We start from the raw sequence: 12,187 nt of genomic DNA on the forward strand, positions 1-12,187 counted from the left end.
ATGTGAATTTATTGGTCGCGTTCAGCAGATTTAACTGTTGCGGAATGGATCCATGAGCACTGCTATTGGTATTCTTCTAGATCATCTAATAGCAGCGAGTGTTCACGGATCCGTAACAATTGAGTCTGCCGAACGCGACCAATAAATTCACATGCTCAGTCTATTGTTAACATCGTTAACGTAAGCTTGAAAGAATAAACTGATAAAATGTGGATTATATTAGGTGTTGGAATTAATTCGTAGCGTTTTTTTTTTTAATGAAAGAATGTTATTTATTTCACATGAGCATTAAAAAATACATTAATGAAAGTACTTCCCATCACTTGTAAAACGCTACGAATTAATTCCAACACCTAATAAATAATTATTATCTTTATTTTCTGTCTTTATTCCAATTCTTCTTGTTGACATTATTAATTAAGTATTATTTTGAAGACCTAATGATCCGATGTATCATGTGGCCAACTATAATATTAACATATTTTTGACAAACTAACATTGACAAACTTACAATTCGTACTTTGAAAAGTCCTAGAAGTTTGCTTCGCATCAATGTTTTCCGAAAATTGGCGAATTTATTGACAAATCTAAGGTAAAAATCTCTTCGAAGATTTGAAAGTCATGCAATTACCCTATACTTATAACAATCACATATTCGTCCGCGTTTATATATATATATACAATATATATATATATATATATATATATATATATATATAATTTAAATTTATCTTTCTTTCATCTATAAATATAAGTAAATTAAACTTTGCAAAAACATAGGATTGTTTCAATAAATTATTTTTGTTCAATTTAGCCGAATGCCATTTTATTATGTGTTCTTAAGGATATACACAGGATTACACAGTACAGTCTCTGCAAAGAAAATTAAATTTGGAAATGTGTTTAATATTTACTTTAAACACTTACTTATTTTAAACACATTACTTCAAATAAACTATATATATATATATATATATATATATATATATATATATATATATATATATATATATATATATATGAAAGTTGTGCGAATAAGATTTATTTAATAACACATTTTTGTCGTTAATTTATTTTATTTGTTATTATTTTATTGTTAAAAATTAAAATTTAAAAAATGATAAAAATCTAAATAAATTCTTTAAATATTCAAAGTAACTTACACAAAGTTTCATTGCGATTCACTGATGTTACAAAGATACCCATGTAACATGCAATATTATCACACTATGTTATTACAATTATCTTGTTGAGCTGACATTGCATATTACATATACGTTACATATACATTGTGTTTACTGGGTATAAAACAAATAAATAAATTATTCTATCAATAAATCAATAAATTTGTTTATTTACTGGGCTGCAACTAGTTTATGCATCGCATTGCAATTCTATACATAAATAATCTTGAATACATTATGTATTTATATTAAAATATTGAGATTTTTGTCATTTGTGTAATCTGTAAATAGATCACAAAACTCTTAATAAATTTTAAGTACTTCAAAAATGATATTTAATTGATACTTAATCCTTAAATGCCACCACAGTAAGAAATGATAATAAACTCTATGTCGAATCGACATCGATTTGATGATTTCGACATCGATTCGATGTCGATTCCATTATCCATTATTTCTCACTGGGATCCAAAAGACCCCAAGGCTTTTTCAATCATATATATTTTATAATCCCGCTATAAATCGAACTTCTGGCTTCATTTAATTAGTTTAGATTCTCAACTACCAGTCGAAAAGTTCGCGGCAAGTCGGTCTCTGTATAGCAACTGAACAGGAACGACGCATTTCGAAGTGAACACCCCAGTGTGTCATTTACGTTGTGCAAAGTGAAAATCGAAGTGATTTTTTATTCACGTTTTTGTGTAAATTTCTTCATTTTTAATTGTAAATGTTACTGTGCACGCTATAAAATTTTCTTAACGTTGTAATTATAATTTTTTCACGAATAATTAGATGGAGTATAATTCGTAGAGATGCCCCGGATCGTAAAATTACCGGATGTCGAATATCCGGACAGAATGTAACATCGGATATCCAGTATCCGCTCGGATATCCGAGAAGGCGATTTCTTCGAGTTGGATATCGAGTTGGACATTTTCTGGATACCCGAATTCGGAGAAAGTGGCTTAAAAAAAAATCCTTTAGAGAAAAAGATTGTAATTTTGCTATTACATAAATATGCATACTTGTTTCTAAAACATTTGTGTGTATAAGAAAGAAAAAATCAACAATTTAATGATATCAAATACAACCGGATATATTCCCAGATACTAATGATATCCGGCTATCCGTTCAGATGGTAAAACAGTGCCAGATAATATCGGATACCGGATACTTTCCGGATATCCCGGTGCATCCCTAATAATTTGTCTTCATGTCACCTTTTTTAGAATATCCAGTGTCGGACTTAGCTTTATCTAAAAAATACTATTTTAATAGTACAATCCTAAATTTTTAACGAAAAATATTAAAAATTAAAAAAAATATATAGCTTATTTGTTTAAAAAGAGTATGCTTCTTAAATTTTAATTAATTTTTTTTAGTATATTTATAGTAAAATTTCACAATACTTACATCTTTTTTTAGAAACTCTCTTTGAATCCTAACAAATTTTCAAAGCAAAATATTGAAAACTCTAGGAATAATATACATTTTTTCACGCTGGGATCCAATTAACCCTGTGTGGTATTTAAGGATTAAACAAATTGATTATGTCGATATAATAAATTTAAATATTATTTAAGTATCAATCTAATATATATTTAAATTTTTATAGTACTAGAAATGGCTAAAATCTCTTTGGTAATATTTCAAAAAGATTGCAAATTCCTTCTATGACAACAACAAGATTTCATGTGCAAGAATCACGGACATTTTATTTCAGAGCTGTTTCAGAAATGTTGCAAACATATTTTGTAATTTTTATGAAATGTTTTACTTTTCAGTTGAAATATTTCTAAGATATTTCTGAAAACTTTCGATGTATGAGTTGATTATTCAAATATAGCAAATCTATATGAGTTTGGCATTATTATGAGATTTACACTGGGAATGTTTCTTCTAAGTAAAACTATTCTATTTTGTCAATGTTTCTTAAAAATTGACGAGTATTTTACCGTATAAAACTTTTATAATAAAATTTTTATGATAAAAGTAGTGTTTATATGTATAATAAAATGCGTAATTCTATCCTTTTGTTTGAAACATTTTTTATGGAACATATTTTTCAAGATATTCAGGGGTACTTTTTATATATTAGTGTGTGTCTTAAAAACGCATACAAATGTCAAAACAACGAATAGTAAAAGAACAAAACTAGCAGTCTGCTTTTTTTTCTTTCTATCACACGCAATATCGACATGCAATGTAGAAAACATATAATATATACTTTATCTATTTATGTCAAGAGATTTGATTACAAGTTCATGATGTACTGTCAAATACTATTGTGACAAAGTGTCATTTATGTCAAATAAAATAAATAAGCTCTATGAGACAAAAAAAGCCGGGAATCATATCAAATTATTACACACCTTTTTTATCCTTAATTATAATTAAAACTGTCAAACTATAAAACTGTGTATCCATCTGAAAAATTGATTTAAGCAAAACCTTTTTCGCATTTATCGTAATCATTTTCGTACATATATTTTTGCTTATACTAGTATATTTAATCATAAATTCGAGCTGTCAAATAAGAGAGATACTAGTTGGGCTGATAATGAAAGAGAAGGATGGTGATCTTGGAGATAAAGCCGATAAAAGTAGGATTGATATCGATAAACCACTTTGGAACCAGGACACGTACTTCGGAAGATGGATGCATTACACCTTCATCACCGACTGCCGCACGATACTCGTAAGATACTCCAAAGAACAAATTATGCGAAGCAAAAAAACTCTGCGAAGATTATAAATTTGTACAGTTTTCTCTCCTTCTTTTTCTGAATTAGGTTCTTTATCAACTTAATTAGTAAAATTTTCAATTTTGAGAAAATCATTTATTGTATAAAAGATTATTTAAAAAATTCCAAATGTAAAAAATACAGCTATTAATTTTTAAAAAATTAATATTATTATTAATATCAATATTATTATATTTATTCTTATTTATTAATGTGTGAGGTCAACGCACAATATTATTTCGTTCTATTTATCAGGGCCAGAAAGGAACCAGAGGATCTACAGAGAGAAGACATAATCTATGCAAAGAAGCTCAGGGACAGCTCCTTTCATCCCGATAATGGCGAATTCATGCATGTGATAGGAAGAATGTCCTTCCCGCTTCTATCGCCCTCACCACTGCCATGTTGACCTTCTACAAGTTAACTTTATACAAATAATAAATAATGCCTCCCACGTTCACAAATTTCCGATCAATTCTCATTTGATTTTCTATTTTTATCGTCCACTATATTTCGGTCGGATCCGCCTTCAGCATGCCAACTAGTTAATGCGTTTGTTAATTACACCAATCGAAACGCGATGAGTGATGATCCGCAGAATATCGATGTTATCCAGCAGGCGTTTATACTCGCCACTGCAGCAAGTTGCGCGGCTGCTTTGGGATTTAGGAAACTATTTTCCGGCAGAGGACCTCTCTTTACAGTTAATTCATTTTAAATCTGATTTTTTATTCCATCCTTTCCCGATTTTTCTAATTTCATTTAAATACAGACATTCAAAAGACGTAATTGATAAACTATTTTGAATCGTCCTACATTCAAAATAACTACTACTGATAAAACTGTAACGTCAAAAATTTAATATAATTCGTGACCTCAAGACTATCGAATATTCCATACAATTGTCATTTGTTGAGAATTTGAATATTTTTATTGTAAATATCAAAAAGTATAATTATAATCCAAAAATGAAAAAAGTCAATTATCTTCCTCGTAGAGATTCGTTCCGTTTTGTGCGGTTGCTGTCGGCAATATGGTAAATCTCCTCATCCTCGTTTGCCTGAGGCAACGAGAGATCGTGCGGGGTATTCCAATATTCGCCAAGAACGGTGACGAAGTGTGCATCATGAAATCGCAAGTAGCCGTCGTCAAGGGTATTTCTGAATGCATCTTCACAAGGATAATAATGGCTGCGCCCGGAATGCTGATGATTCCAGTCATTACGCAACGAATGCAATCATATAGGTTCTACAAACTTCATCCATGGATCACTTTTCCCGTCGAAATCGGTTTATGCACACTCTGGTAATTTTGAGAGATGACGTTGCGCAAATCCGCACAATATAATAAAATATTGATTAATTACTTTCGGCGCGTTAAGTATTTTAATAAATATTTTCTCTTTTTTTCAGTTTGTTAATCATGATCCCTTCGGCACTCGCCATTTTCCCGCAGGAAAAGGATTTAAATTAATTCTGAATATCTTTGAATAATAAAAAAATTAATTTTTTTAAATCAGAAACGTATAGTATATTAACAAACTTTTTTTATTAAGTTCGATGAGGAGAATTATTAAAGGTATACCCGGAGGAGTACGAAATATTTCGAGAGAACATCAGCGCAAATATCCGGATAAAGTTTACTATAACAAGGGATTGTAGTCCATATAAATAAATATAAAATTTATGTTCTATTTTATAAATAAATATACATATATGTTATTAGATTTTCCATGGGATCTATAAAGTTTTTGTACTATCGAAATATCAAATTATTAAATGATTAAAGCTATAGAGACAAAATAATAGCTATTCAATTATCGAATAACATAACATTTATTGACACAACACTGTCATCATATTACTATGTTTTTCAATAATATAGTAAATAATGTAGTAAAGTTTTTTTTATCATATCACTATATATGGCAGCATTTTTACTTTCGACAGGCTTCTCGAAAAATTTAATAACATTAATAACATTAATATTTTAGTGCATAAGTAACGTTATATTTAAAACGTACGAAACTTATAAATAACATTAAGACGCCTGAGAGGAACAATTAAGCGCTTATTGAAATAAAATTATTGCTACAATTTATAATTATATACGTCGATAAAGCACCAATTTATATTGTCGATTATTTTATTCTTAAAGGCCATGGCACATAAAAAAAGCAAATCGACTAATCACAGTAGAAAATATAAGGCAATAATAGAAGCAGTAGCAAATTTAAAATATTGTTCACTGCTTATATTTTGCTGCTTAGGTTTTTTTTGTGCACCATAGCTTTTACTATTACATCTTTACTAATGTTTCTATTGCATCGCGCGGGCTATCAACTTCTCTCTCATTATAATACTTCAGTGCGTTGATGGAATTTTATTTTATCGTAGATATATTACGTTTTGTGACTAAATCCTAATTTAAATTTCACTAAATACTAATTATTAATATCGGTGCGACGATCAAAATTTAATACTTTAAAATCATAAGAAAGAACTGTGCGTAAATGTTCAATAGCAAATATAAAATATTCCTGCTATAATAATTGACTATAATTAAATGAGTTATATATTATATTACAGTTTCGAATTCATCTCTGATCCAGCAGAAGAGTTTACCTCATTGTGCCATTTAAAACAACGATATTTATAAAGGATGGAATAACACTTATTTTATATCAGTTTCATAAAACTAGAACCTTTCATAACATTATAATCCTTTGTTGAAATATAAATACGTAGGTAGTTTACTGCCTTCACAGTTCTTCATTAGTAGTTCATAGTTTTTCGGCTCCCAGCGTTGTAAGGTAGTTGCCTTAATGGAGCTTAATGGACGTGGCATAAAATAAAATGTTAAAAATAAAATATTGAAAAAAAAATTTTCGAATATGTAAAGTATCAAAAAAATTGTTTACCAATTTTGTGAGAATAGCGCACACGCCGTCGGCACCATAAACGTCAACCTAAGATGTTCAATACAAATTTCACATAGTAATTATTCAATGACAAAGATAAATGGTAAGGATATAATCATTTAATAACAATGATAAATGATAAGCAAAAATAAGATAAAAAAAGAATGTGGTACTCACGAAATTCCGCACATCATAATTTGTATGGGTGCATGCAGTAGTTTAATTCTTTGCATCCACGCATATTTTTCCAATTTTTCCATTATGGGCGGTAAGATAACTGTGGAAATTATCGTTTTAATTAATTAAATTTATTATTATATAACGAATAAATTTATAGAAAATTTTAATAAATAATTTAAATTGAGATGTTTGATTGATACATACGCATGCCTGGTGCGCACATGACGATTCTCGAAATGACAACTTGACTAATGCCTTTCACAGCTGCGAGCTAAAATTGTTTAATAACGTTAAATATTTTCAATATGTTAAATTTAATAAGATTTGGAATTTCGAAATTTAATATTATCTTGTCTTGCAAACGTTTTAATCAAATTAATTATATGCATGTATATAATATTAATTATATGCATGCATAAATTAATCTGCTATATGTTTTTTGTGTAAAATTTACATATAAAATTTAATGACCAGCGACAAATAATGTATACCTTCGATTTTGTAAGTTTTCTACCGTTCTCGTCAATGAGATCCACGCCGTTTATAATTTCGTTCTGTCTCATTAGAGGAATATTAGCGCAATTAGCGGCTGCCACTGCAGCAAACGGAACGTACCTCTGAAATATGTTTTTTTTTCTTGTATTCAGCAATCTAGATCTTTAGCAATCTCAGACACGTTTTGTTTTAAATTATATTATATACTTATAGGTAGTCTAAAAATCAAAGTTTCAATATGGTCGATTTTACAAGTTAATCAACTACTTCAAATTTCATTAAAAGGAAAGAATCATTAATCATTGGTGTAAAATCTGGGATATTCTATGTAATTTTTAAATTGCTCTCACGAAACTTACAGCCATTAGAGGACTAGCGCGCTTCTCCCAATATGATTTACATCCTATCGCAGTTATCATCGCTGCAACGGTCGCACTAACATAAGCTACACCTAGTTGAGTAGTCGTTACAGGACTGTTAGCATTCCTGTTGGTATAATTGACGAGCGCGTTAAAGGACTGGTTGACCCATTGCCAAAAAACTACTGCTTGAGTCGTCCTAGATCGAATTAACATTGTCAGAAAAGAAGTAATAACTTGATTTAGACTAAGTAATAAATTTTTTAAATAAAATCATGGGCATTCAATTAAAAACCTCATGTGTTATTAAAATTAAAATTAAATAGAGCGAATACTTATTTTTCTTGACTGTTAAAAACGTTTTGGTTTTTTCAAAATATCAATATGATTAAATGAAAGAATTTTCAATAACCATCAATCGAAATTACTGTAAAATACCTATAGAACTGAAGCATAGCGCCGGTGATGGCCATTCCACCTGGCACCTGGAAGGACATTCTACCGAAGACATTCTGCAGCTCGCCGGTATCCGGATGAAAGGCAGACTCGTACAATTTCTTCGCATAGATAATTTGCTCCGTGGTAGTATTGGTTGGCTCTTTGCCAATTCTGTAAGGTACAAAGTGCGAAGCTTTTCAAGCAACTAATTGAGAATACAATACTTACGTCAAATGCAGGAACTCATAGCCTCATTTTCATTCCCAATAATAAATTTTAATTCAATGGAAAAATTTACGTTGGATTTATCTTGAAAGTTCTAGATGGTTTAAGAATTGGTAGAAATAAGTATATCACAGAAATATTTAATTATCAAAAATGCTGAAAATTTTCTAACAGTGCGCGTCGAATCGACTAAAATAAAAAATAAATTTCGTGACATATAATTATTTCCTATTACCTGTATTGCTCACACAACGTTTTAGCAGCTATCAGCTCTGATTCTGATTTGACGCAGGTGCGGAAGTCGGTCATCCACGCAAAGTATTTCCATCTTCCCACGAAGGTGTTTTGATCCCACAGGGGTTTGTCTATGTCCAATCTTTCATTCGTCATTATGTCCAATTAAGAGATGTCTCCAGCACAGATCTCTAATCAAGATTATAATTGGTAAAATAATGAATTATAAATTTAGAAAATTGATTTTGTAAATTAAAATATATTAGAATTAACATCTTTCCTTTCAATATATTTTCATACTGTTATTTATAAATTGAAAATCGTTTGGTTTATACGCGCGATAAAGAATATACAGAGTGTCCCAAAGATAATATTTTAAGACAAGATATACGTACTACAAGTGTTATACAAATGGTCACCGGACGATGGACGTTCTATGAGATCGTATGTTTCGCATATAAGCTGTGCTTCCTTTTATAATGTTACAAGAAGTCCGACAAAATGAGAATATATTTATAGTTTCAGTACGCGAGCTATGCGCGTGAAAATAGTGCACTGTGGTCAAGCATTTTTAATTTATACAAAGCAATTTTCGCTTCTTGTCATCGAAATATTACGTAATATTTTTTCACAAGTAGAATAAGCATAATAGATAACAAATATAGTGCCATCTATTATGAGTTATAGAGCAAAAGATAAAGACTAATATTTATTATTATTATATACATTGTACGTAAACCTTCTTTAAAGCAAATTTAGTGAAAAACAAATTGTATCATTAGATAATGTAAATTAATCTTTTACTACTCAATATAATTTTTAAGTCAATTCAAAATAAGATTTCCTAGTTTGTTTCCTTTTATATTCTTCTTCATCAAACTCTTATTAACTCTAAAATTAAATATTATTTAAAATTAATTACTACTTAAAAATATTTAGTTTTGCTTTGGGTCTAAAAAAAATACAAATTTATCACTTATATTTTTTCGAATTTATATTTCTATGTATTACAAAATTTATAAATTTTTAAAAAATAATTTTTTATAATAGAGCATCTTTTTTATTTTGACATATTATATCAAAATTTAGCGCTTTTCTTTCATAGCTAGGAGAAAATTAAATTTAATATTTCTCTAATAACTCTTTTCAATTCACATTACAGATGTAGTCAACTCTAAAACTATAGAAGCTGTTTACGCGAATATTTACGTATCCGTAATAAGCAAATATATTATGCAAGAAATAATATAAAGGAAATTTCGCGAAAGTCCGAATGATGTTGAATCGTTTGCACCGTCATGATGGAATTGATAAATAAGCGTCATTGCGTATTATCAGTGTTGTGCCATTCACGTGTCGCCGCTAATCATTTGAATGCAAACCATAATTGTGCAAGTACGTATCACACTCAAAGAACCCCAGAGCACATTTTTTTATTAATAAAATTATCAAGTAAAACATAGCGTACTACAAAAAATTGTAAATAAAGGGATTCTGAAACTTCCTGTATTATCGATAAAACTAGCGTTTTTAACGTTTTTGTTCCTGTCGAATTTCTTCATAGTAGTTTCACAGAATAAAAATTTCTTCTGGAAAAAATAAAAAAATTACAGATTTCTTTATCTATTTTACTTTTAGCGTTGGTCGTCATACTGAGATAAAAATGGATTAAAAAATCTGTATTTTTTTTCCAGCTTAACGACAAGTACATTAGCAAATACATTTTAATTGTGAAAAAGAAATTTTTATTTTATAAAACTACTACGAAGAAATTCGACAGGAACAAAAATGTCAAAAACGTTAGTTTTATCGATAATACAGGCGGCTCCAACATCCCCTTAAATAAAATTTGCTTTTATTATTTCTATTGTCGTTAATTAATTTAATTTAATTGAACAAATTAATTTGGTTCAATTGATAAATTAATTTTTTTATTATAATTATAATCCTTCGTCGGCAATGTAAAATGTTCACCCTTCGTCCGCAATCTTTATTCATGACTATACCATATTTGATCTTTAGTGCAAATTTTTATATAAAAATTTTTTCAGATTTAAAAAAATTTTTATATAAAAATTTATATATATATATATATTTATTATATATATATATATATATACATATATATCTTTAATGAATGCACAAGCTTTAACAATGAATTTTTACTATCACAGAAATTAGATTATTTTACTTATTTTTTTATAGATTTAATTTTATTTATTAAAATTCATAATTGAAAAATCGCTTTTAAAGTCCAACATTTCTAGTGGAGCTTGTTAAAAAGTTTTAATTTACACATTTTTATAGATTTTTCCTGATCGTCTCTCTCTCTCTCTCTCTCTCTCTCCCCTCTCTATCATTTTTCTTCATTATCCTTTTTTTTATTGAAATGTCAATACAAATTGTAACCGGATTTTTTATTATTTCATTATCTATTCAATGTAAATTAACTACTTAAATTACTTGTAGCCATCAATGAAAACGTGTGAACACAGCTTAACAAGCATCAACATATACGCACTTCCCGCATTATCATTACTTCTCTCATGTGTCGCTTTATTTATCTCTTCCAGCACTTGTCACAGTATACATCGACTCTCCGCTCTCAGAAAAGTTGCGGTCGAAGTGACGACCCAGTTTTTCGGTAGGATGCACCGGTAACCACAATTTATCAACCGGTCGTTTTTTACATTAAATGTCAATAACATAGGCATGGAGAAAGAGACTTACGCCGCTACTAGGATCGCAAATTGGACCGGTAAGAATTTGCCCTCGCTGCACTCGCGTCACCTTGAATAACTTATGCAACATCTTATCAAAGCATAAATCCTAGTCACTCACCCTGTCGTGAAAACACACGCTACTTCTGGAACTGCGCTCGGCCGTTCTCGGCCACTCTACCTCAATGCCGGCAAGTGCCGAATCGAGCAATCGAGATGTGCGGCGAACGCCAGCAAACGTCAGCGAACGCCGAATCCAAAAATGAGCGATACCGCGTGCAATAATCGTACGAGACCTCTTATTACGCTACTGATACCGACGAACGCGCCCTTCAATGGAAAAGTTGTATCGGACTACGTTCGTAGCGCTTACAACATTGTAACAATTTCAATACAGTCTAATCTCACATCATTGCCCGTCATTATAATTACATAAATAATCGAAGGCTAGAAAATCAAAGATTTACGAATAGGAAAGTACAGTTACAGATATGAAATTGTTGCACTTATATAAATACGCTCGTATTTTCGTGCGTATTAATTTGCGCAAATTTACCTCTCTGAAAATTTGACATCGGTTGGCAGCATTGTTCATCAGCCAGAAAATTGCAGAAAATGAATGCTCCGTAGGGGCCCTTTGACGAAGGATACGGACCTGGTAGGCCGCCTCCAGCAAGCGCAAGCGCAC

General features: G+C 30.0%; 2 protein-coding genes across 6 annotated transcripts; one reads left to right on the forward strand and one right to left on the reverse strand.

Annotated features, from left to right (window-relative positions):
• Positions 1 to 1,033: 1,033 nt before the first annotated feature.
• On the forward strand, positions 1,034 to 5,589 carry LOC105151235 (sideroflexin-2). Its single transcript, XM_011064822.2, is given in 9 exon segments — positions 1,034 to 3,885; positions 3,887 to 3,948; positions 4,184 to 4,296; positions 4,299 to 4,356; positions 4,451 to 4,631; positions 4,926 to 5,233; positions 5,341 to 5,398; positions 5,492 to 5,540; positions 5,543 to 5,589. Coding segments are annotated over 9 exon segments (1,017 nt in total). The 5' UTR covers positions 1,034 to 3,744.
• A 155-nt stretch (positions 5,590 to 5,744) lies between these two features.
• On the reverse strand, positions 5,745 to 12,184 carry LOC105151218 (sideroflexin-2). 5 transcript variants are annotated; one of them, XM_011064795.2, is made up of 9 exons: positions 12,056 to 12,184; positions 8,781 to 8,970; positions 8,321 to 8,491; positions 7,883 to 8,081; positions 7,520 to 7,645; positions 7,233 to 7,299; positions 7,026 to 7,125; positions 6,849 to 6,896; positions 5,745 to 6,758 (listed from the first exon to the last, which is right to left on the reverse strand). In XM_011064795.2, the coding sequence occupies exons 2-9, from the start codon at positions 8,933 to 8,935 to the stop codon at positions 6,644 to 6,646; spliced, it is 981 nt and encodes a 326-aa protein (XP_011063097.1). In that variant the 5' UTR covers positions 8,936 to 8,970; positions 12,056 to 12,184; the 3' UTR covers positions 5,745 to 6,643. The 5 variants fall into 5 exon arrangements, with proteins under 5 accessions (XP_011063097.1, XP_011063096.1, XP_011063095.1 ...); XM_011064794.2 differs by lacking the exon at positions 12,056 to 12,184 and adding an exon at positions 11,319 to 11,903; XM_011064793.2 differs by lacking the exon at positions 12,056 to 12,184 and adding an exon at positions 11,510 to 11,902.
• Between the last annotated feature and the right edge of the window lie 3 nt (positions 12,185 to 12,187).

Source organism: Acromyrmex echinatior, chromosome 9, assembly GCF_024713525.1.
Source record: "Acromyrmex echinatior isolate Ae372 chromosome 9, ASM2471352v2, whole genome shotgun sequence".
Classification (NCBI taxonomy): domain Eukaryota; kingdom Metazoa; phylum Arthropoda; class Insecta; order Hymenoptera; family Formicidae; genus Acromyrmex; species Acromyrmex echinatior.

Bases quoted from the DNA above. Each gene is read 5' to 3' on its own strand.
- LOC105151218 (XM_011064795.2), bottom strand. From the start codon at position 8,935: ATGACGAATGAAAGATTGGACATAGACAAACCCCTGTGGGATCAAAAC. The intron at 8,492-8,780 runs GTAATAGGAAAT...TGTACCTTACAG, and splicing joins ACGTTGTGTGAGCAATACAG to AATTGGCAAAGAGCCAACCA. The intron at 7,300-7,519 runs GTATACATTATT...AAACAATTTTAG, and splicing joins GAAAACTTACAAAATCGAAG to CTCGCAGCTGTGAAAGGCAT.